At 33.8% G+C, this 26,013-nt stretch overlaps 1 protein-coding gene across 5 annotated transcripts in view; it reads left to right on the forward strand.

Moving 5' to 3' along the window:
- Positions 1-26,013, forward strand: part of LOC120422973 (cGMP-dependent 3',5'-cyclic phosphodiesterase-like) — a 121,208-nt gene that overhangs the window by 66,750 nt on the left and 28,445 nt on the right. For all 5 annotated transcript variants that reach the window (XM_052708939.1, XM_052708938.1, XM_052708941.1 and 2 more), the window contains exon 6: positions 1,220-1,329. In XM_052708939.1, the coding sequence (XP_052564899.1) occupies positions 1,220-1,329 (110 nt within the window). The remainder of the gene's footprint in view (positions 1-1,219; positions 1,330-26,013) is intronic.

Here is a 26,013-nt window from a genome sequence, read left to right on the forward strand (position 1 = left end):
AGACCTTTCTAACGAGTACAATAGACTGAAGATCTGACAACCCTATCAAAAGTTATAAGCACATAAGTGCCCTGAATTATGAAGATCTGACTACCCAATCTGATGGTATGAATAATGAATCAAGTTGATAGAACACTGAAAGGTCCGCCCTTTTGTATCTATTTTGGATAGCATTACCCTCTGAATGTGAGGAAGGCACCAACCACCTAAGGGTGGATTAAGTAACGTTTTTATAAAAAATAACAAATACACTCGAACCCCGATGGTTTGACACCAACAGTTGTCAAAGAATGGGGCCATTTTTTAGTTTGACACCCCTTTTACACGGAGTTCACACACACTACCAAACGTTTTGATAGTCTGCGTGAGCGCCGTGTAAAAAGTGACAGTTCGTCACTTTTTAATTTGAATTTGACCAACCAACGGGGTAAACAAGTTTTGCGTTTATAGTCTTTTTTCATGTTTTTTTCAGTAACTTTTTCATTTTTTGCCTGTTTTCCACATTTTCTACTATAGAATGATACAATCATTTTATTGTAAGAAAATGCATAGAGTCATGGTCTAGTACACAACAGAAATTACTGCATACTTATTTGCATATAATTTTTAAAAAATGTTAGTGGAAAACACAGCCAAAGTTGACCCCATGGAAAAAAAATAACTTTTAATTTTTATATTTAATTTTTTTTAATTTAAAAAAAATGCTTTTTTCCTATGCTTTTCAAAGATCAAGAATTGGTTCAAAATTGATTTTTTTGGCGAATTTTATATCGAAGCCCGCCTAGAGGCTTTTACTATTGCTGTTAAGACTCTTATTAAACTCACGAATCCAGAATAAAAATGTTCGGAGTGTACAAGTACCTTTCATTATACAAAAAAAAAAAAAAAATAAATCAAATGACAAACTTGTGATACTCAACTGTTTCACTTTGTGGGACTTCTTTACGATTGTATCAAACAGTAATCGTTTTCGTCCGTTTGGGGACACCAAACTGTCACCATCAACCTTGTCTGAGTGAGGTTAATGCAGCGGAAAATATTCCAAACATTACATCTCAAAAAACCGTCGCAATTATGGCTTTGTTTTATTAGCCTCGTGACATGGGTCAACCCGGTTCAGATTTAAGTAACAAGCAAGAAAAAATAATAATAGCATCAATTTCCCTGCCAGACATTTACGATTTTATTGTGTGTTTTTGTTTTTTTTTTCTTCTTACAGATACGTTCTCGGCCACTTGCTGACCGCCTTCGAGCTGTTCGAGGAAAAGCGGGTCCGATATCAGTGTCAGAACCTGCTGCAGGTGGCCCGCCGGTTGCTGTGCAATATCGGTAAGTTCGTTATATTCGTGTCACCGTGGTGGTTTGTTTTCAATTTGGATAACATAGTAAACAACAGAATTAATCGTTGCTACGTGCGAACAATGCATATGGGTCGATTAAATTACCGATTATCACTTTCAGTTTCAATTAACACGTGGCGCAGTTGACGACATCAGGCAGAGGTGGCCCAAGTGTCACGTGCGTTTGACTCGTTGAGAGGGGGGTTTTGGGGAGGCTTGGAAATTTTGGTGAATTTTGTGAAAAAATTCAACAATAAAAACAGGAAAAATAAAAAAAACAGAATTTTTTTCAAAAATAAATAGTAATTTGTAAAAACTAACTCAATTTCACCAGTCTTCTCTACAGTGAAAATGATTACAGGCTTCGCCAAACCCGACTTTACATGGTGGTGTCGACACACTCAGTCGGGCCGGCTGGTCTGTGTTAATTAAAGTGAATTTAATTAAGACGCCACTCAACGGGCAGTCGACGCCGGTGCAGTTCAACAGTAGGACGCTTCTATGAAGTTACTATTGCTTTCCGGTACAAGGCGCAATATTACGACGTATGCAAATGATTGCGCGTGTTTCCACCCAGCGGTTCTGTTCACACATGTGGCGACGGGGCATTTCTCCGTGCTGTGAAATTTTGCGGTGACGAGTCTAATTTATTGAGAATTGACACCTTGCGATAGTGCTAAAATAACGTACTTAGCACGTTTGAACTAGTAACCGCTTCTTAACTTTTCAGAGTGGTTTTTCTTCAGATTTGTCACGGATATTGGTTTGCACAGATCTTATCGAATTAGGAGTAAACTTTGAATATACATCTATAGAGCCAGCAATGTGAACAAAAAACTTGCAGACTGTTCGACCCTAAATTTAATTTAATTGCATGCACAAATGTCAAAAATTCCCTTTGACCGGTTGTCGCAACTGCGCTGAGTGTCAAGATAGCACGAACTTCATTTAATATGAAGATGGTCAACATTGTACGAAGTTCTTACGCTTGTTGTTGAATATCTCACAATTGAACCCATGTTTTGGGGATCTGTGATGGTCAAAATGTGAGGCATAAAAGTTCCACAAAATTTCATTCTTAACTCAATGTGGCTCAAAGTGCACGTGCGACAAAATAACACGAACACGACGACCTGTTAAATCTGTCATCTTCCAAGACACGACCTTTCAAGTTGATTGCTGATGAAAAGTTGTAGTTCTTCTGAAACCTTCAAGAATGAGATAATGTTCTCCAATTTGACAAATTAATGACAGCAATTTGACAGTCGCACAAGTACAACTTATCTCCGGCAAAAGCTGAGTCAAGTTTGACGCAAAGTACTTGGCAAACAACTTTAACCGGTCGTTTGTTATTTAACCAACTCCAACAACTGCCTACCCCACGCAACCCATCCCGCGGAAGAGGGAAAAACGCGCGTCATTAACAAACGACACCGGAATGTGATGAAGAAACGGTCGGGGCCTCCTGGCCGGGGTGGGTGTCTGCGCCACGCGAAGAAGGTTCACTCCTTTTTCCGATCGAGCGAAACGTGCCTAATTGACTGAAAAATGAGCTTACCTCTGCTGCCGGTCGGCATTCCGTGTAAGGATCCTCTCCTCGGAAAATTCTCCGGCCGGCAGCAGAAAAAAAGCTCTCGGAAGGTTGGAACGATGAGGAATGGGTCGCGTGCCTGTCAATTTGTCGCTTATTGATTTGAATAGAGTGCGATTTTGGCATTTCGATGATGGGAAGGAATTAGGAACAAATCCGAAGGCAGGCGATAGGAATCGTTAGCTTTCTGTAATTTGTGTTATCATTATGTGACGTTATCAATAGTCAAGTTCCGATAAGAACATTTCAATGTTACGAATTCTGAGCATATTATTACATTTCCTACATTATTTGTACCCTAACGCATGTCATGGTATGAGCTTCCAACATAATCCCGCATGAGTAATTAGTTTTCCAACTTGGTCACCGATTCATCACTGGTCGCTCCCACTGTTTGACTGAGTTGTCTTACCGACTTAGAAAAGCTATAAATCTAACATAAGCCAACTTTTCCAACTATTGAGGGTTTTGCTTTTTTGAGCTGGAGACAAAGTGCAAGAACATTGTAATCTACTGAATCAGAAAAAAAAATCCGGACAGTTTACTGTTACTAGTAGCTATTCCAGCCTCACTGCAACAATGAGAAAATAAATCATGTCGTTCGAAACTCTGCTGTGAAATGTTGGATAGTTGTTAGCGCGATTTATTACTGCAAAGGCATGTAATGGCGTAATGTAATATTAAACGATGGAATCGGCTCAAAAAAAAAAAAAAAGTACGGTGTCAGTGTATTTAGAAAAAATAATTTTAGCAATTGTTTTCAAGTATTTGAGAGCGCTTCGTTTTGTGTAACTGTATTAAATTTTTGCATAAATTCACTGAGTGAATATTAGAAAATATTTTCCAGTTTATTTTTGAATTTTGAATCAACATAAATTGTTTCATTCTGCCTACACGGAGAAAAAAGAGTTCCCAAAATCGTGAACAAGCGTTCATGAAAATAGGAACCACGAAAAAAGTGTTTAAATTCCATGGTACGATTTCCAAAAACGTACCATGGGATTTGAACACTTTGTTCGTGGTTCCCATTTTCACGATTTCACGATTTTGGGAACTCTTTTTCCCCGTGTAGGTACCGTATAGGGGAGAGTGGGGAGACTTGATCCCTTGTTTTTGTATCGCACATAACTCTGTCAATTTCTCACAAAACTATGATCTTTTTGCATGAATTGAAAGCTTAAACATTCAACTATGTTTGGCTGATAAGGGTATTTCATCAGATATATTCTTCGAATAATGCCAAGCTTTTTTAAAAAATATTTTAAACCGGCATTTTCAAAATGTTGGGGGTAATTTGATCCCCCTTTCAACATTTTGAAGAAATCTTAAGCAAAATGTTTCTTATTCATCCAAACTTTTAATTTTCTATAAGATACAGCAATTTCACATTAAACCTGTACGTTTGTGTTCAAAATATAACAAGTTTAGCATGTAAAATATTTAAAAACTTAAAATTTTCTTTTTTAGACCAAAATGGAGCATGTTTACAAAAGCTGATAATTTTTGTTTACAAAACTTTTGAAAAATGGTTCAAACTGCAGTTAGTTATGTACAACTGTAAAGGAAATTATGTACGAAAACCCAGCCAAATTATTTAATCTTGAGGCTGATTCCAGTGACTGTAAAAATGCAGGGATCAAGTCTCCCTAAACGCACTTTTTTAAACAATTGATTGTAAAAATAGTATGACGATAAATTTAACGTCAAATGCGTAAGGGTTTTGGAGTTGATATGTTTATCAAACAATTCATGTATAAAAAATATGTTTTTGAATAATTTTTGAGTGTTTTCTATACATATCAAAACAAAGAAAAAAGATCTCTTGGAAGTTTTTTGCAGCACTTCTTAGAAAAATGTGTGTAACTCAATCCAAACATTTTTTAAATTTTTTCTTTGTTTTCTACAATGAGTTTTAGTCAATTTCGCACAACTTTCTAGAACAAAGCTAGCTGTTTTACCCACATGCTGACGAGATACAGGCTTGGGATCAAGTCTCCCCACTCTCCCCTACCATGGTGACTTTCAACTTGAGGGTGTGAAAATTGGATTGATTGCGTTAATTTGCCCATTAGTAGGGTTTCTTAACAGGTTTGATTAAAAAAATCACAATTAAATCATATTTATTTTAGGTTCAATAAATGAGTTTGATAAACGGTGTTTGCTTTGTAAGCAAATGGATCTGGGATCGATTCCCATCAGCTCTCAATGGGAATGTTAAGAACACAGAAATTTGAAATAATGAACGCGGTCGACTTTGATTTTACTACGAACCTTGTTCTACTGAAAATGCCTATAAATCCGAAGATATATTTTCATTCTGTTTTAAAAACACAAAACTTGTAGCTTAGAAACTAAGGTTAACTGTTCTTCGAACTCGAATCGAATCACATGTTTTTACCATGTCTTATATTTGATTGTCAAGCTTAAGCATGACCCGTAAACTATTCTAAAGTTAATTAGAATTTTTAATCCAAGATGGCGACTAAAATGGCTTTGAAGAAATATTGCATTTGGTATTTTTGTTCTCAAATTTGACTAAAATAGGGTCGCAGAACTTGAATTTGAATCACATTCAAATCTTTGGATAATTGAACTTCGTATTATCGAAACTTTAGTTATCCGAACGTTTGAATGAGACCCCATTTTAGCTCAATTTAAATATTTGATTGCCTATTAAATAACAAATGCATTGTTTTTTTCAATATTTCATAACCGCCATTATGGCCACCATCTTGAATTTACACATATGCCTACATAAACTCGAAAAGCAAAATTAAGACAAATACAAAATGGTTACGCGTTTCACTAATCCCAAGGGATTTTCTTTACGAGGGCTTCGAATAATCGAGTTTGGACTGTTCACCTTTTTACCTCGTAAATGGGTTTTGTTATATTTTAATAAATTCTTAATGCCTAATTTTTTGAGTTTTTTTTTACTTTCACGTATTCAGGAGGTCATGTTTAATGTCTTACTCATTAATTTTAACTTTTGCCTTTCTTACTAAAGAAAGGTATGGGTTTTACTTTAAGGCTGGGCATCTTTTTCATCTTCGTAAATATTACAATTCAGCATGAATTTTAATCGGAAAAATCGTAAAAAAATCACACTGCATCAATGTTCGACGCTTCGCCGCCAAGTCGACAAGTTGTCAAGTTGAGCTTCGATTACTGGCGCGAGAATGCTGGCGCATATATTTTGTGGCTCGAGATATACTCGTTTGTAGTAGCTTGTCTACCGATGTTTACAAAGTTTTCAATGTTCGCGACACCAATGGCTATCTACCTAAGGTTCTCGCGGTTGAGTGTGTAGCGGTGCGGTTTTAAAAACAGCTTTCTCTGACTCTGTCACTTTCATAGAAGCTGAATGGCAAACATTCCTGCACCGCTATGCTATGCTCGCGTTTGTCATAAATACTTGTTTTGATTAAGAATATGTACGATTAAAAATACTCTTTCGGTGAAAATTGCGTTTTGAATTTCTTTTGGAAAACATATCGTAACATAGCTTTCATTAAAAGATTTCTTGTATCATTTCACTTTCTTTTGTGCTGACGTTATAAATAAACATAGTCGATGTTCTGCATTGAAAGAAGCTCTACCATTGTTATATTCTTTTGTAAGAAAGGCTCTTTCTCACCCTAGGTGGGATTAAATCGGGATTTTTTACATGCATTTATCATGTTTGGTTTTTGTTTTTTGATTGGCATTTTTAGGCCTTCAACCTCATTATCTTTTGCATTTTTTTAATAACTTTCGCAGTTTTTTGCTAATTTTCAGTGAAATCAACTCATGAGAGTTGCATGCTAACTTTTATTTGAACTTTTTATTACTATATAATTCATGTAAGCTGTAATTTATGGTCCAAGTGCTGATAAGCTGATAATAGAAATGCAATGAGAAAGGATATATAAAGCGAAGATTTTCTTAAAGTTTAAAAATTGTCATTTCCAATTCTTTAAGAATTTCAAAATTGCTTTAAAAATTTCTGTGTGTCACCAACATACTTCTCCGTAGATTTCCAGTTAACTATACACCCGACGAAATCCGGTAGATTGATAACTGATCGACTATGTCTGAATTCCAAAACTTGATGAATAGCCATAACTAAAGAGAAGACAGAACCGTCACCAAGCACGGCAACTAACATAAACAACCTGTCGCGTGCATTAAGTGCATTGAAAAAGGTTCTCTAGATCTTGACACAACAAGTGTGCCCTCTTGCCAAAACAACGACCGTCCAATTCAATTCTCAACCGTACCTACAGTGAAACCCCAATTGTTTGACGCCACGATCTTTGTCAAAAAAATAGGTCACGTCTAAAATCGATATTGTTTAGATGTGTTCTTGAAAGTGGATTTAAATTCACAGTTCAAGCAAAACAATGCAAATGGGCTAGAGATGCAGTGTAAATTAGCAGTCCATCCTGCTCACGTTGATTTTAACACTTCCTCTTTGGTTCTTTCACATTATTCTGGGTAAATATTTGAAAGTGTCAAACAAAAAGGTGCCAAATTATCCTAGTTTTCCTGTATACTGTGAAAGAGAGACACAGCGAGAAGTCTGTTGCACGTTTCGAAAGCTCTGACCAAACCGCGGCGGCCGCGTCGCCGATTAGCCTTTGCACAAGTGCAGTGGCAGTTTTCAAGTGCCTCTCTCGCTGCAAATGTGTGGAATGAAAATGGAAATTGCATTCAATTGCGTCGCACTTCCATGAAACCGAAACTCTAGTGGAAAAACGGTGTCGTCTCGTATGTGTTTGTGCACACTCTTTTGTTTTTTTTATTGCAGTGAAAAATATGATGCCTTTTATTTGGATCTGGTTCTGTTTATTGTGCCACTTGTTCAACGTGAAAAATGTCAGCAGAACAAAAAAGTAAAAAAAAATAGTTCGTTTGCTCGTGTGGTGGTGCGAAAAGTTTTTCTTTTGCGATAAACTTTTCCACCCGAGCTTTTGTGTCCGTGCGAACAATAGAGAGTGAGCTTTCAGCAGCATTGAAACTGCTAGTCATCACAACGGTAATAGCGAACTAACTAGTGTGGGTTTCCATTGTTGAATGTCCTCTGAATTTTCTTCTTGCCACAATGTAACCTAGAAGAGAAAAAAACACCATAAGCTTCCTAGTTTGTCCGAAGTGAAAACTAGCCAAACTGTCAACAATAGGATGATTCACCCTTTCGTGCAGGAATTCCTTCCCCACCCCCTTTTATTCAGAGGAAAGGGAGTGTATTATTGCTGGGTGCAATTTTCTTCTCATTTTCTTTTATGGACGTACTTTAAACTTTGGACCGAGCGCAAAAAACATAAATCATCTGTTGACACTTTAGAGCGTGGCAGTTAGGGTTGGGTGGCTGTGTGAGTGCACGTGTTTGTTTGCACTTTTGGAGCCATTTGCTGAACGATGCCAACGGGACTGGCTTTCAGTGTGCGATATACAGTGGATTGTATTGTTCTCAGCTTGTGTGGATTATTGTGTGACGGTTTATAAATGATGTAAATGAAAAAAACATTTAAATATGATATTATTTTTTAAATAATATCCTGAATATACGTATATAATACTCAGTATTTTTGAAAATATATAAAATTCAATAAAAAATAGCGCTAGGCATTTCGCGGATCTGTAAACTTAAATATTATCAATTTTCCGTTATAAGCCAAATGGATGCGATATATGCTGAATAAAAATGTTAATGCTATAAAATTCTTATCGATTAATAAGTATTCAGCTGTCATCTATTTCCACAACCAAATATTAAATTTCAAAGCAAAATATTTTTTTTTCAATTTCGGGAATTCCCGGGAATTTCCGGGAACAAGATTCCCGGGATTTTTCCAAAACCGTGAATCGGGTCCTAAAATTAAGCTTAGATTGCTGATATTATTGTTCACAACGATAAAGCTTATTTTCAGAGTAAAATGACCCTTTGTACGACCACAAAGAGTGTAAAATGGATTTTAACCTCGCAGGCCTTCTTGACATAAAAGTTCCTCCTTGACAGCTCTTTCCAAGGGGACCATAGTTGATCCATAAGAAAAAGGTTGTCTTGTCAACTTTTTTTTTGCTTTAAAATAACAAAAAGTGATCAGAAATGGTTTTAAAGCGTGTACAAATTTTGGTATGGTAATTCGATTTTCGATGTGGAAATAGGTAGATGAATAGTTGAATTCTTAGAAATCGATAAAAAAAAACTAAGCTTATATCAGCATTTGTTTAATTTATTATGGGAAATTGATAAAATTTTAGTTCACAGATCCGCGAATTGCCTACCCGAGCAGACGGAAATAACTTGGGAAGGTCAGTTTTTGATATTGTGAGAAGATCGAAATATGTTATTGGGATGATCGGATTAGTTGTTAAAATAACAAAAATCAATAACAAAGATTTGTTCGAAGAATAACTTAAACTGTTATTATGTTGTTATTGCAATAACAAACCAATAACACAGAAGGAATCATGAAGGAATAACAAGATTTGTTATTTTGTGCGGAGAGGTGGAGCAGCATAATAACAAAAAATGTTATTGCACTGGTATGTCTCCATAACAAAAAAAGTTATTGTTTTGGTTTATTTATAATTTGCAAATAAACCTGCAGTTGCCATAACTCCTCTGTACTAGTCAGGGCTGTAGAGTCGGGTACCTCCAAGCGACTTTGAATCCATACTTTGAAGACAACTCCGACACTGGATGCAGGATATGACGTCAACGACGACTTTAGCTCTCCAAAAATACCCGACTTCACAGATTCCGACTCCAAGTAAAAGTTGCTGAAAATTAGATGAATCCGATGCAGTCTCCGAGGTCACACTCCAGCTCGAACTTCAACGTCAGCTCCGACTTCCTGGCTCTGTGAAAATAATAACAGTTTTTGTTATTCACACTTCAAAAATTCTCAATAAATAAATCAATTCCGTTAGCGAATATAACAAAATAAAAAAAAAAGAACTCTCAAAAGTTAATTTATCGGATTAATTTTAGCTTGAAACCCCATTTCATGGTGAAATAATGACCCCGATGAAATTGGTCAAAATTATTTCATAGTTCTAGCCAATTTTAGTAAAATCCCTTAGGGGGTATATCAAATAATTAAAAAAATCAACTTTCAAAATTTCAACTTTTTATAATAATTTTAGCTTAAGGACCCCATTTCATGGCCAAAATAATGACCCCGACGAAATTGGTCAAAATTATCCCATAGTTCTAACCATTTTAAACTAAGTCCTTTAGGGGATATATCAAATAATTAAAAAAATCAACTTTCAAAATTTCAACTTTTTATAATAATTTTAGCTTAAGGACCCCATTTCATGGCCAAAATAATGACCCCGACGAAATTGGTCAAAATTATCCCATAGTTCTAGCCAATTTTAGTAAAATCCCTTAGGGGGTATATCAAATAATTAAAAAAATCAACTTTCAAAATTTCAACTTTTTATAATAATTTTAGCTTAAGGACCCCATTTCATGGCCAAAATAATGACCCTGACGAAATTGGTCAAAATTATCCCATAGTTCTAACCATTTTAAATTAAGTCCTTTAGGGGGTATATCAAATAATTAAAAAAAATCAACTTTCAAAATTTCAACTTTTTAGAATAATTTTAGCTTAAGGACCCCATTTCATGGCCAAAATAATGACCCTGACGAAATTGGTAAAAATTATCCCATAGTTCTAACCATTTTAAACTAAGTCCTTTAGGGGGTATATCAAATAATTAAAAAAAAAACAACTTTCAAAATTTCAACTTTTTAGAATAATTTTAGCTTAAGGACCCCATTTCATGACCAAAATAATGATCCCGATGAAATTGGTAAAAATTATCCCATAGTTCTAGCCAATTTTAACAAAGTCCCTTAGGGGGTATATCAAATAATTAAAAAAATCAACTTTCAAAATTTCAACTTTTTAGAATAATTTTAGCTTAAGGACCCCATTTCATGGCCAAAATAATGACCCTGACGAAATTGGTAAAAATTATCCCATAGTTCTAACCATTTTAAACTAAGTCCTTTAGGGGGTATATCAAATAATTAAAAAAATCAACTTTCAAAATTTCAACTTTTTAGAATAATTTTAGCTTAAGGACCCCATTTCATGACCAAAATAATGATCCCGATGAAATTGGTAAAAATTATCCCATAGTTCTAGCCAATTTTAACAAAGTCCCTTAGGGGGTATATCAAATAATTAAAAAAATCAACTTTCAAAATTTCAACTTTTTAGAATAATTTTAGCTTAAGGACCCCATTTCATGGCCAAAATAATGACCCTGACGAAATTGGTAAAAATTATCCCATAGTTCTAACCATTTTAAACTAAGTCCTTTAGGGGGTATATCAAATAATTAAAAAAATCAACTTTCAAAATTTCAACTTTTTAGAATAATTTTAGCTTAAGGACACCATTTCATGGCCAAAATAATGACCCCGACGAAATTGGTCAAAATTATCCCATAGTTCTAACCATTTTAAACTAAGTCCTTTAGGGGGTATATCAAATAATTAAAAAAATCAACTTTCAAAATTTCAACTTTTTAGAATAATTTTAGCTTAAGGACCCCATTTCATGGCCAAAATAATGACCCCGACGAAATTGGTCAAAATTATCCCATAGTTCTAGCCAATTTTAGCAAAGTCCCTTAGGGGGTATATCAAATAATTTAAAAAATCAACTTCCAATATTTCAACTTTTTAGAATAATTTTAGCTTAAGGACCCCATTTCATGGCCAAAATATTGACCCCGACGAAATTAGACAAAATTATCCCAAAGATCTAAACATATTTAACAAAAGAAAAAATAATAACAGATTGTGTTATGGACACTTAGAAACTTTTCCATTTGTGCGATTTGTGGTAATTTTATTTCTAAGTCAGTATACCGAACGAATAACAAATTTTGTTATTAGGAGAGTTTTTGAAATGTATAACATTTCCTCTTATTGGCGTGTTATTAAACATTTTCAATATAATATCACTTCAATACCAAATATTGTTATTTTATCAGAAACTGTTATTAATTTTTCTTCTTGAAGTTGAACTTCAGGTTAAAATAATAACACTGTTTGTTATTTTAACAGGATTTGTTATTGAAATATTATGAATTTTGTTATTACCGTCTGCCCGGGTAGCGCTTTAAATATGTTTTATTTAATTTTATGTTTGTGAAAAGAGTAATAACATTTTAAATTATTTTTTATCAAACATTTATGGCAAATCAGGACAAATATTCAGGCTGAAGGCCCGATTCCTCAGTTGGCGGTAGTGACTAAATTGGTAATATAGTTTTCACATAAAAAAGCTTATCAAATATTCTATATTGACTGGTATTATTTCATTTGTTGTTTTTTGTTATTTTACACATTTTAAATGAATTTACAGTCATGTCATATAAATAATATAAAACAATTATAAGAGATTTTTTCTTTGATTTGAATGATATTGAATTAGTTTCTTAGGCAACTTGGGCTTATACAATCACAAAATAACATGGTGAAATCCAGTCTGCAATCCGCTAATATCACCGTCTCCTAGCGAAGCAAAGCGAATTTGAATGATATTGAATGAGAAATTTTGGTGCATTGAAAATCCAAAGCACAACAAAGAATAAAATCTTTTAAGCTATCTAAAAACTGCTCTCTTTGTTAAGATTAAAGTGTAGAATATCACCAAATAATAGTGTTGAGCCAATTCTATGATTTCGAGCTTGAAAAAAAAAGACAAATAGAATTAAAACATAGATTTTATGACTGTTTTTAAACTTTCCCGGGAATTCCCGGGATTTAAAAAAAAATCCCGTTTTCCGGGAAATTAAAAATCTTTGTTTTTTTTAAATGTCAAGGAGTATTTTTGATCTAATTTTCTTTTTTTTTATCACGTGGTGCTTCGCGGCTGCCAAGATACCATTTTGTAAAAAATATATTTAAAACAGACGTTTTTGAAAATGTGATCCTTCCGAATTGATGGCCTGCTTAATATATTTTTCATCAAAACTAACTTTACTAAACACACCTTTAAGTAGTTGGTGACTTCCTCATATTTATACTTCATATAAATTATATTCATCTTAAACAGCAACATCCTCTCATTCAATGCTTTGTCTGTTTAACTTCACTACTCATAACTTTTGATAATTTTGCCAGAGCTTCAATTTCTCAGGCTCATTGGAAAGGCAAAAACTATACCATTGATGGAAAAATCACTACATAATTTTCCGATTCAAAATTTTTGACTTCTGTAATGCGAAGTGGCAGTGTGACAATATGCTTTACAAATGAAATAGACTTGTAACATAGCAATTCACATTTGTTAAACAATTTCGTTGTTGCTGTTGTTCCATGCTTTCACTGTTGCATTCACGATCTGTTAAAAGAATGGGCCAGTTCTGCATCCACAGAATACTGTATTGTGTCATAACTGAGTTATTCATAGACCCGTAGATAATACAAGGGCGATGGAAAGAGGGGTCCAAATTCCGACGAGGAATAATAACTCAACGTAACGATCATGAACATTAATTCAATTATGGTCGGTCGTTAAAACTGGTAGTTATAAGGGTTATAAAATTTTCTGCTATTTTCCCGCACTGGCGGCCGTCCGATGCTGGGGTAATGTGCTGTCGAACTTTTTTTCTGCAACTTGATGGCTTTTCCCTTTGTGGTATTTATCCTATGCACGATGTCTTATTTAAAGAAGTGGTTAGAGAGATGATTTCATTTCATTATACACAAGCCTTTAAGAAACTCTTAAACGAAGCACTTAAGCCGCTAAGCATTCAACGTTTATTCAATTCATCAAGCATGTTTCACCTTGGCACGGTGTGTGTGTGTGTTCTATTAGTCCGTGCTCGTTCGTTAGTTTTTGTTTGTATAGGATAAGGCAGGGAAAAGCTTCACCATTCACTTCTCTTCCCCGGCGCAGTCAAAGTCGTATTTTCTCGTTTACCTACCCATTCTGAGGATGCTAATGCTGACTCACTGGCTGGAGAAGTTTTCCTATCCTGTTGCACACACACACATACACGCACACACCAACACATTCACGAGCCATTTATGGTAAAAAGAAAAGCTTAGCAATGAATTTCCATACCGTGTTTTGTATGTGTGTGTGTGTGTGCTCAAACGAGACTGAATGGGCACAATACAGAGGATTTGGCTCTAATCTCTGAACATTTGCATCACGGAAGCACACGTACAAACACACATACACACGCAGTACCGAAGGAAATTTAACCTTTCCGTTTGGTTCGGATTGTATTTTGCAAGTGACGCAATTTCTTCTCATTTTCCGTCACTGAATGTGTGTGTGCGTTCGCTTATCGTTGCAGTCGTGCTATCATGTCGCACGTATTTGGCCATAAATAACCTAATTTTGTTTGATTTTAAATTGTCTTTTTAAACTCACAAAGCTTGGTTTTCAGTTTTTCAAGAAAAATTTATAAATAAAAAATCTAGATTTAAGCTAAATAGCTGTTATTTTTTCAAACTAAATGTAACAAGCGTGCACAACAGCTACAACATGTTCGTTCACCTGCGTCTTTCTGAACCGCTGATGTTACGGGTATTGAAATTTGCCATTCGGAAAACTGCTTGTGAATGGAAACCCGTATCCGGTCGGACCGGGAAAGTCCGCTGTGTATTGGAGTGTGTTTGTGTGTGTCGGTTCGATTTGTCCCGCGATTTGTGGTGCGATTCAGCAAAACCAATCGTGTAGACACGTGCATGACTTCTGGAGAAAGAACTTAAAATGTAAAACAGTTGAATGTTGTTTACTAATATCTTTATTGATTCATGTTTAATTTTTTAAATGTGGTATAATCAATCAACAATTAAAATTTGCAGTTATTTTTAACACCCCCTACTACAAAATCATTCCATTCCAGTGTATCGCGAGAGTGTAATAAAAAGAGTAGCAAATAAAAGTGTCGTTTGACGAAGAAAATGCCAATAGAAACTATACTCCACAAGGGTGCACTATCGATAGGACGCCTCCGCTGGGGGGACCCACCATATCTGTTGGATTCCCCTTGGTCTGCTGGTCCACTGGCAGCTCCTCTTCGCTGGGAGGGTAAAATGCTTGTAAAGTATACGTCAATGTAAGTGCTTCTCAACCCCTCCCGAGGGTGACAAATTTGCTTCGGGTTTCCCAGCTGGACTTTCTTTAACCGGATGAAGATGACTTGCGGACTGTGGCAACGTGTGATTTTTTATAACATTTTTTTGTGAAACTTAAAGATTAAAAATAAATTTAATTTCAAAATCATCATCGTCGGTTTTTAAAATGGTTCATTGTTGTGTAAAATATTAGATTGGTTCATCCGGCTTTTTTGACGAGAGGAAAGTCGTGTAGTCTAAACGGAATGGCACTGTATTCTAAAATTTATAAACTGTTATTAAAGTTCAATTTTGGAAGATTGAAAATGTAATGGAATGGAATATTCACTCAATTTTGTGTGATTTATGTAAAATAATTTGTAAAAAAGTGAAATTCAATAAAAAAAAATAAAAAAATTACCAGTTCATGACGTAAAATTACTCTTGGTTACGGCTAGTGATTTTTCACGGCAAAAAAAATCGAAATTACGTGGCATGCCAATTACAAAACATTGAAATTTCACGGCAATTTCACGGTACTCAAAAACTTGCTCAAAATAAACGTATACTTTTAGCCAAATTATTAACAGAAAAGTGTCTTAAAAGTTAGCAGTAGTTCTAGATACAAAAATAAAACCCCCTGTCACAATTTATTTCTTTGAAAAAGGAGTATCGGGTTAATCTTGGGAAATTTTGAAGAATTTCCGTCAGTTGAATTCTAGATTTTTTTTATTAGGTTTAACAAACAAATGTATATATTGAGTGTATTCCGCTTACTATAATGGATATTGACATAAGGTGTGAAAGGGATACACTCAATGTTAACATTTGCTTATAGGACCTAATACAAAAATTCAAGAATTTATGATTCAGCTGTTTTAATTTTATTAAGGTTTTATAAAATCAATTTGCTTAAATACCTCCAAAATGAAGCACGTCCTAAACCTCTAACTCGTGAAAACTAGAATCATTAAAATAAGTGCAATAAAGATTTTTTTTGTTTTCCTTAATTTCATCAAAATTTTAGTATTTTAATAAAATTCAGGCAAAACTATGTTAAAAGCAGTTTTTATATTTATTGATAATGCAGAAAAATATAACACATTGCAAAAAAATAATACCTACGATTTCAATATGTATTATTTTACTAAACAAATGAATTAAAACACATAATTTCTATTCAAAATATTTAAATGCAATGTTTTCATCTTTGTTTAATATCGTTGATGAATTAAAATAAATTTTACAAGAAATAAAAAATAAAAAAGGTTTTTTGCGTTTTATTTCAAAGAAGTGTTGAGTAATGTTCTTTTTTGCAATTCTGTTGTGGAACTACTTACTTTTCCTGTCATTTTGAACGACAAAATAACCTACTTTTCTGTACCAAAAATAGCAGCTTCAAATAGCAACACTTTTCAAAATAAATGCTGAAAAGTTTTACTTTTCAGCACTGAAATGAGTGCTGAAAAGTTAAACTTTTCAGCACTTGTTTTGAAAGTAAACACTTTTCAACATTTTTTTGATTTAAACGATTTATTGACAAAATACATGAAAATTTGACTTTAAATTTCACTCAATGGTTGTTTTTCGGAATTGCAAAAAATGTTATTTGGAACTCGTTGCAAAACTTGATTTTTTCAGCACTCTTCGTATTTATCCAACTCGGTGAACCTCGTTGGATAAATGTACGACTCGTGCTGAAAAAATCCTCTTTTTGCAACTTGTTGCATAAACTACTATTATAATCTTTTTGGAATTTTGTTGAATTAAGAAACTATATGCATTTTGTTGAATATTGTAATGAACAATATCTTCAAAAAATAATTGTAGATCTGATATGAAAAACTTTTTTATTTGTAAACTGTATTTAAAATGCTTGTTAAAAATTAAAAGAATGTTTAGATTTACATCAGGAACTAATTGAAGTTGCACTCGTTTCTGTTGAATTGCATTTTTAACAAATTATATTATGTGAAATTACAAATTCAAGAGCAAAATCTTGGAACTAGTGCGTCCGATTTCCGATTTTTTCAACAATTTTCCCCGGCCTCCGGCTGAAAAACACTATAATAATTTAAAAAAAAAATCCCGGGAAATTTGAAACATACAACATTAAGAGCATATACCTATAATTTCTTTAAACTAATAAGCGGATTTCAATTCGCAAAAATAATCAATTGTATTTTTTTGTTAAGAAATATTATTTTTCTTATCACAGTGATTGGACAGTGAGCAAAATGAATCATGCTCCAAAACCATAAAATTTGCTTTCAAATATGTTTCTGTGAACAGTTTGATAGAATATGATAAAGAATAATATAAAAACATCAATTTTGAAATGAACAAAATCATGCGAAAAATAAGTTTTTTTTGCGAAGCTTTTTTCCAGAAAAAAAAACTTTCTGGTTTGAGCTCATGAATAACAAGATAAACATTGAATGTACCTTAAAAATCTGCTTTTTCACTTGTAATAAATTTTTTCATGAAATCACAACTCATTTTTTTTTCAAATATCTGGAGCGAGTTTTTGAAATGTGTTTGAATTTTTTGAGCTTCTTTTATAATACGAAGTAGCTAAAAGTATTTTCATAGCAATAAAAATAGATATTTTTAATTCATATTTAAACCTCATACGCCCTTGATAGCTCTAAAGTTCTACCTTAAACTGTATTTTCTCGAACAATTTTAAACAAATTAGCCAAATTCTTTTCGCACGGCCCTCTTTGAGACATTTAATGATTTTCATACAATTTTGAAATGGTAAATAAAAACGTAAAATGAACTCAAGTTCGATCTTGGCGGATAGAGGTACCGTAACAACAATTTTCGTTTAAAAAACTAACCAGAATCATATGAGTTAATTTTCATTGCAAAATATCGTAATTTTTGTTGCTCAACAAATAAACAAGATCGATTTCCAGTTGTGAATGCTTCAGAAATAAATATTACCTGAATTAAACCTTGATATTAAATTTTGAGACGAACTGATACGCAAATATTATTAAATAAAATGTAGTTCTTTAATTTTTTTTAGAAATATAAAAAATGTGCAGATGGTTAAGAAAATGTATACTTCCGCTTGAATTTAGGGAATCCCCCGGCAATTTACAATTTTCCCGGGAAACGGTAAAATTTCTTTTTTTGGGAGATCCCGAGATTTTTTTTAATACTGGGCCAAACATTTGATACAATTTCACGAATGTTTCATATTTTAACATTGAAAATCGGACCATTAGTTGCTGAGATATCAACGTTAGAAAATGGTGGGTTGTTTGGGTGAGACTTAGAAAACATAAATTTTCCTGCTTTTTAAACCTTTGCATGGCAATATCTCAGCAACTAAAGGTCGTGTCAACAAAGTTCAAAAATGCAAAATATATAGAATTTTCTCAGCTTTTCAAAAATATTTTTTCCAAAAGTGGGCAAACATGTGCACTAATTTAACAAAGTGGAAAACGGCGACTATTTTTAAAAAAGTTACCTCAAAATGGCTATAACTTGAAAACGGTGCATTTTATGAAAATTTCATTGTAATACTTTTGATTGCAAATTTGATTTTACATCGAAAAATGAAGTTGAAAAATTTTTGCGACCAATATTTCGATTTTTTGAAAAAAATATTGTTGATTCGAAAATTTATAACTGGGTCAAAGATTTTTTGCACAACCTGGAAATTTCTGAAAAGTTGGCATTTTATGTCCTCTAAAACATATCAAAAAAAAAAAAATTAAAAAGGTGTTTTTTGCAAATCAAGTTTTAGTGACAAAAAGTTAAATTAAAAATCATCATGTTTTTTTACCGTTTATCATTTTTTGTCAGTGTAGTCATTATCCATACCTACAACTTTGCCGAAGACACAAAATCGATCAAAAAATTCCTTCAAAAGATACAGATTTTTGAATTTTCATACATCATTTGTGTATGGACAGCTGCCAAATTTGTATGGAAAATTATATGGACAAACTAATGATGCAAAATGGCTTCTTTGGGCATACCGAAGGCACCAAAAAAGTTTCAGCCGGAATAAAGAATACAAAAATTAAAATTAAAGAAAAAAACCGATTCCGTAGAGAACTGCGCTTCTTTGAAAAAAAAATGCACGTTCAATGACTGACTTCAAAGTTAAAAATGACAGCAAGAAAATGACATAAGTATCTACTGCACCCAAACGAAAAATATATCTCAAAATGTGCAACAGTGGATTTGCTGCAGAAAATGTCATATTTTACAACATTTTTTGCAGCAAGCCCCTAGATCATTTTTGCCCGCGTGTAAACATTTCAGCGATCTGCAGTTCTCACCAACACATATAACCAACATATAACGCTGGCCCGTCCCCGAGCAACACTCCAAAGAGAAGCATAAGTTGGTGCTCTTTCACTAACTTTTCATCAAGCGTCCATGGCGCGGTGGTAGCGTGTCGGATTAATAACCAAGAAGTTGGTGGTTCAATCCTCGTTCTATTAAGGGTTTTTTTTGTGTAATACAACCAAAAAGCCGTCGGTAATGTCGATAATTGTCGGTAACGGGCAAAAATGTCATACCCCTATATCGCAAAAAATGCATGAGGACAGTTTTCATGCAGATTCTGATATACTTTCATGCCGCCATGCATCACAATCATGCGACTGCCAGTTGGGTGTGTGTAACACAGTAAAACACATTAATATTTACTGGGCTACCGGTATACAAATTACCTAGCACCAGAAGTTTACCGTCAAAACTGGTTAACTGAGTAGATTAGTATTTTTTTACTGAAGTACGGTATTTTAAAGAAAATAATACCGATGGCTCAGTAAATTTAGTAAAAATAACCGACAGCTCAGTAAAATCTTACTTTTACTGTGCAATTTCGGTAAAAAGATTACCGAGTAATGCGCTCCTGATTTAGCGTGTACTTATCGACTCAGAACCGAAACTAAAAAAATGTCGGTCTGTCTAGGTGTCCAAATACAGTTTTCCACTAACTTTCTTTTTTTTAATCAGCTTTTGCACCCAGTTTTTTGTTACAGACATTTTAGAAACTTCAAATTTCCGGGAACATTCGATTGAATTTTAAATTCATCTTCTAAGCTACTATTTCCGAAAAGATTTGTCAATTTTTGCAATCAAATAATTTCAAGATTGGTTCGGTCAATCATTTTTGGAATAAGAAGACAACAACTTCCTTAGTTGCTTTGAACCCATAAAAGTTTTTGAAATTATTATCGGTCGATTTAACTAACTTTGAGAAGAAACAAACATTCTAAAATGTGTATTTAACAGATCATTTTGGCCACTTTTTTTCGCCCTCGACCACTTTCTTCACATTACTGGTCCATAAGGATACCCCCGAGGGAGAAACGACTGATCATCGCATAAAATGGCAATTTTCCTCTGTCCTGTCCCGTCAGCGGGTTGCGGGCTGTTGTGACGCGGTCCCGCTACTGCTTCCGTTCCCTTCCGGCTGCTCGTGGTGTCCCATCCCAACTGATTCCGGGTTTTCAGCTGACGCAATCGTCGCATTCCTCAAGGTTGATGAGCTGTGATTGCGGGGTTTTGCAATTACCAGCTTCATATAGATATATCTAGTCTCTTATCTGAGATTCTCTGGAATAACTGTGTTGTTGTTGTTGGAGGGGGAAATTATGACTAATTGTTAAATTCCTGGGATTCCAGGTCGGTTGCCTAATGAATATTTTTAAATGCGTGAATCATTGTTTTAAAGATTAAATTTTATTTAAAAAGTATGTCTTTTAGCTAAATTTGTTGATTCAAATCAACAAAAAACAATTCATGCGCGGCGTAGATCTTCATACCATTGAACAAAAACAAACCTTGTCCATCGTTTGTTCCCGCCGGCAATAAACTACCACTTTGACGAAATGGAATTCGAAACCAAACTAACCTTGAAAGGCAGACGCTCCAGCGTAAATCAATTTTCGGGTGACTAAATTCAATTGATGCCGATTTGAATTGATGCTACAATCCGGTTACTGCTGCTAGCAAATGATTCGTTTAACGATTTGCTGGCCACACTTATTGATTGGCCAGAATTGAAGACCGCGCTCGCCTTCATTTTCAAAGCACTAACCAGAGTCGATTTATTGTTATTAGCTTCACTTATCGGTATCATAAATCTTTATTCATCAGTAGTATTCAAATTTGATGGCATTCAAATTTATTGCTATCAGCAAACAGAATCCACCTTGAATCACACTATAGTTAACCTTCTTAATCAGTTAGCTCAAAATTGCAATGAGATTACCATGCGTCTTATATTATTTGTTTTAATGGGGACGCATGGTACGAAACATAGATTAAGTCTTAAGCATCTCACAGTCACGTGATCTAACAATCATTTTCGTTTAAATTGTGCCAAATTAAGCTTAACCCACCTTACCCCACCTTGGCTCGTAAAAAGCTGATGGGTGGCAAAAGTTGTAAACCCAGCTCACGGCGGCTGAGAGACATCTGAAGACAAAGCGAAGCGACGCAAGAATTACGGAGTGAGAATTTTCGGCTGACGGCGGAAACCCACCTCGTTTGCAAAAAGCGAGGGAGGTGAAGCACACGTGCATAAACGATCACCGTAATAAACGGTAATCGACCTGTCAGTTACTCGCGGCACGTTTTAATCCGATTGCCTCCGCCTCCGTATATTAGACAATCAGGGCAATCGGATTAAATTGTGTTACAGAAGATGTTTTTTTTATTGGGATTGAAATAATTTTGAATACTGATTTAAAGTTGCAATTGAAGAAAAATTGTATGCATTCAATATCCAAACCAGGGCACGTTTGGCAACTGAAGCCAAATATAGAATAAAAAAAAGTTCTAGAGTTTTTTTTTAATATTTCCTATAATCATATGAAACACTAGAGTTCTACGATGTTGTTCATTATGAAGCAAGGATTTTAAAATATTTTTCAATGAATTTATCAAATTATTCAATTCATACCAAAAAAGCTATTTAATTTATCATATCTCAGCCATAAGGTTGTGTAGGCTCAGTGATAAAAGTATAATTTAACCCAAAAAAGAAACCTCTTGTCACATTGTCCTGATGCAAACAATGATCGAGCTCGAGCTGTCACAGCTCTGCAAAATATTTTGGCTGACATATCGGGCGGTCAATCAAAAAAACCAGCTAGAAGTCGCTTGACAAAAAACTTTTGCTAGTAAGAGATAGCAAATCTGAAGTAAACAAATTCTTAGCTGTTTACATAACATACATAACTCTGAATGTGTAATTCTAGGAAAACATTGTAATAGGACCGAAGCCGAAGTATAAACAAAGAATCTATCCTGCTCATTCCTAATGCAAACATCAACCGACGTGAGCAGGATAGACTCTATGTTTACACTTTGGCTTCGGCTGCTTTGCTGGAATTACTTAATTTAAATCTTTATTTTTTGATTAGCAGTTTTTTGTAAATTGATTTCTTTGCTAACGTTAAATCGTATGATCATTTTTAACAAACAAATTTTATGTTATGGTTAAGTTAAGTGATTTTCAAACTCAAAATTGCAATTTTAATGAAGACCATAAATTCAAAACATCAAACTTCTCAGAACGTTTTAAATGTTAAAGTTACTTAGAAATTTTATGTTTGAATTAAAAAATAAATATTTTATGCTTAACATATTTAGTACATGCTCAATAAGTGCTTTGTTTTTTTTTTATCATACCGTCATCAGGGATGATATTGGGTCTGGTGGGTGAGATTGGGTCATACAAAAATGCTGAAATTTGTATGACCCAATCTCATCTCCTATACCCAATGTCACCCCGAATGACAGTATTTGATTTATAAAGCTTAAAAGTTTTCTCTGATCCGCTTTTATCTTATCTTTTTCACATTTTATTGAATTCCAAAACAAAACATGATACATCTGAAATTATTAATTTACCTTGATTTTTTTTTAAAGCATAATAATATATTCCTGGAAGTTATCGTCTCGACCAACAAAAATTCCCTTTAAAAAAACAAGAAGCAAAAAATATTTAAAGCAAAAAAAGCTTTTTTCTAATTTTACGGAGTTAGTTAAATCAACTCATCAAATTTCGTGATTTTTTTTCATATTCTAAGCTTTGATTTCCTAGATCAAAAATAATGTCATGAAGCAACATTCTTTTTATCTTGGATAAACCAAGTTTTAATCTCCTTTATTCTATACACGTTCTCCACGAAAACAGTATGATTCGAAAAATGTTCTTCGATCGGTCTCAAAATTTTTGAGGGGGTTCCTTGGCCGAAATAGTTAGACCCGTATTTTTTTGTTTGGCCATTAGGGTGACCTACTCGCGTTTCGAAGAAACCATTTTTTTTTTAAATCATAAGTTCAAGCCATTTCTATCGATTTTAGCTGTCTTGGACACGAATGAAAGGTTATTAGATAGGCTTTTAAGGAAAAATAGTTTAAAGTTTTAAAAATCTAGTCTTATGTTTGGAAAGGTCGTATGCAAACTTAAAACGCTGTTTTAATGATCTCGGGACCAAAGAGCTTATGTTTAAAATAGTAGTTTATGCAATAAGTTGCAAAAAGAGAATTTTTTCAGCACAAATCGTACATTTCTCGGGTGAGTTTTCAAAAAGCCGTAAGAGCCACCGTGTCCTCTGACACTAATTTTCGTTTTTCTCGAAAATGAAACAAAATTTCATTTATTTTTAGTTTGGGGCACTTGAAGGACGTGTAGATGACCAATCTCGAGCATTTTTGATATTGGTTTTTCGTAAGTAGGTCGAATACCAACGCCAAAAGGACTTTGTTTACCAATGGCTCTTACGGCTTTTTGAAAACTAATCCGAGATTTATCTAACGAGGTTCACCGAGTTAGATAAATATGACGAGTGATTAAAAATCAAGTTATGCAATTATTTCCATACAACGTTTTTGGCAATTCCGAAAAACACCCTTTGGACAGAATTATAGGACAAATGTCCATGCATTGAGTCAATGAATCGTTCAAATAAAAAAAATGTTGAAAAGTATAACTTTTCCTAACAAGTGCTGAAAAGTTCAACTTTTCAGCATCCATTTCAGTGCTGAAAAGTAGAACTTTTCAGCATTTGTTTTGAAAAGTGTTGCAATTCGATTCTGTTATTTTTGGTACAGAAAAGTAGGCTATTTCGTCGTTCAAGAATGACAGGAAAAGTAAGTAGTTTCACGACGGAATTGCAAAAAAACAACAATTCCGTCGTGAAACTACTTACTTTTCCTGTCATTCTTGAACGACGAAATAGCCTACTTTTCTGTACCAAAAATAACAGAATCGAATTGCAACACTTTTCAAAATAAATGCTGAAAAGTTCTACTTTTCAGCACTCAAATGGGTGCTGAAAAGTTGAACTTTTCAGCACTTGTTTCGAAAAGTAACACTTTTCAACATTTTTTTTATTTAAACGCTTTATTGACAAAATACATGAAAATTTGACATAAAAATTCACTCAGTGTGTGTTTTTTGGAATTGCAAAAAAATGTTTTATGGAACTCGTTGCAAAACTTGATTTTTTTCAGCACTCTTCGTATTTATCCAACTCGGTGAACCTCGTTGGATAAATGTACGACTCGTGCTGAAAAAATCCTCTTTTTGCAACTTGTTGCATAAACTACTATTATTGTCTTCTTGGGGAAACTTTACATAAAATATCAAACAATGCACAGAAAAAAAGTTGAATTTTGAAAGGTTGAAAATTTGGTTGGTTGAATATTACCTCTTTTTTGTGTAATATTATTTTAAAAATGTGTAAAAATGTGAACCTGATGATAATTAATCAAAAACTGACAAAAATTAATCATTTTCAGAGGTTAAATTAATCTTTTTCTACACAAAATCTGACTTCATTTCCTGATAAATATAATCATCATTTTTTTTCTGTGTGGTAAAGTTGTTATTAATCCCCCCCCTCGATTTAAAAAATAAAAAAATATATAAAAGTTGAAATTTCAAGCCATAGCATTATCGTTGAAGGAAAATGTGTTTAAAAAGACATTTTACACTTGCCCAGTTGTTTTGCAACCATTAGTTTTCAAAATATCATGGTTTTTGAGAATTTTCCGCGAAAAAAAACTATTTGCGGTAGTGTGCATCGAAACTCACAAAAATTTGAAATATTTTAAATCGATCTCAAACATGGTAATTGTGATTTCGAACGCAGGAAATGGCATCTAAAATAGTTTTTATTTGATAAGTCGTCTTTTTCCATTAAAATTTAGATTTTTTTTTTGAAAAAAATCCATTTTATCGACGAGATCCTACGAGCTATTGTCTTTTATATGTTTCTAAGGCCCAATAAAAAAATAAATAAAATAAATAAATAAAAATAAAAAAAAACCAGAAATTTTTTTTTGCCCCTGATTTTTCGGGCCGTTGTTTTTACTAATTTCACGAATTTTACGGAAATTTCATATTTTGACGGATTTCACACTGTCGGCGAAATCGTAAAATAATCATTAATCTTGCTATCCTGCAAATTGTCTTGCAACATTATCTTCAAGATATGAAAATGAATATTTTCATATCTTGAAGATAATGTTGATATTTTTTAAAGATTATACATATTGTGTAACGGTTTCCAGTTTTTCAGTACAAGATAACTTCCCTCGCGACAGGTGTTTATAGAAAAAATGCAGGACATTGTTGCACGTGGCACGTTCGCAAAGAAGTACAATGCTGAAACTAGTTACATCCCCAGTTATTGTACAAGAAGTAACGTTGTTGCACTCGCAGCAGTATCTCTGTCTGTTACTACTGGGCTACTACACATTGACCTGGAGCATCCTGGAGTGACTGTCGGAGAAATGTGTGTCGGACAGGCCAACAATGGTCTGTTCTTTGCAATTCATAGAATGTGCTTTTCATCAGTTTTCTCTTTTGTCTTAATAGATAACAACGTCAGTGAAAACTTTTCTCTTAAAGTCACCAAGCACATACGAAAAAAAAATTAAAAGAGTCATCATGCATAAAGTGCAAAAAAACTACTGCTAACTAAAAATATTGTGCAGTT

The sequence above is a fragment of the Culex pipiens genome, chromosome 2, assembly GCF_016801865.2.
Source record: "Culex pipiens pallens isolate TS chromosome 2, TS_CPP_V2, whole genome shotgun sequence".
Lineage (NCBI taxonomy): Eukaryota > Metazoa > Arthropoda > Insecta > Diptera > Culicidae > Culex > Culex pipiens.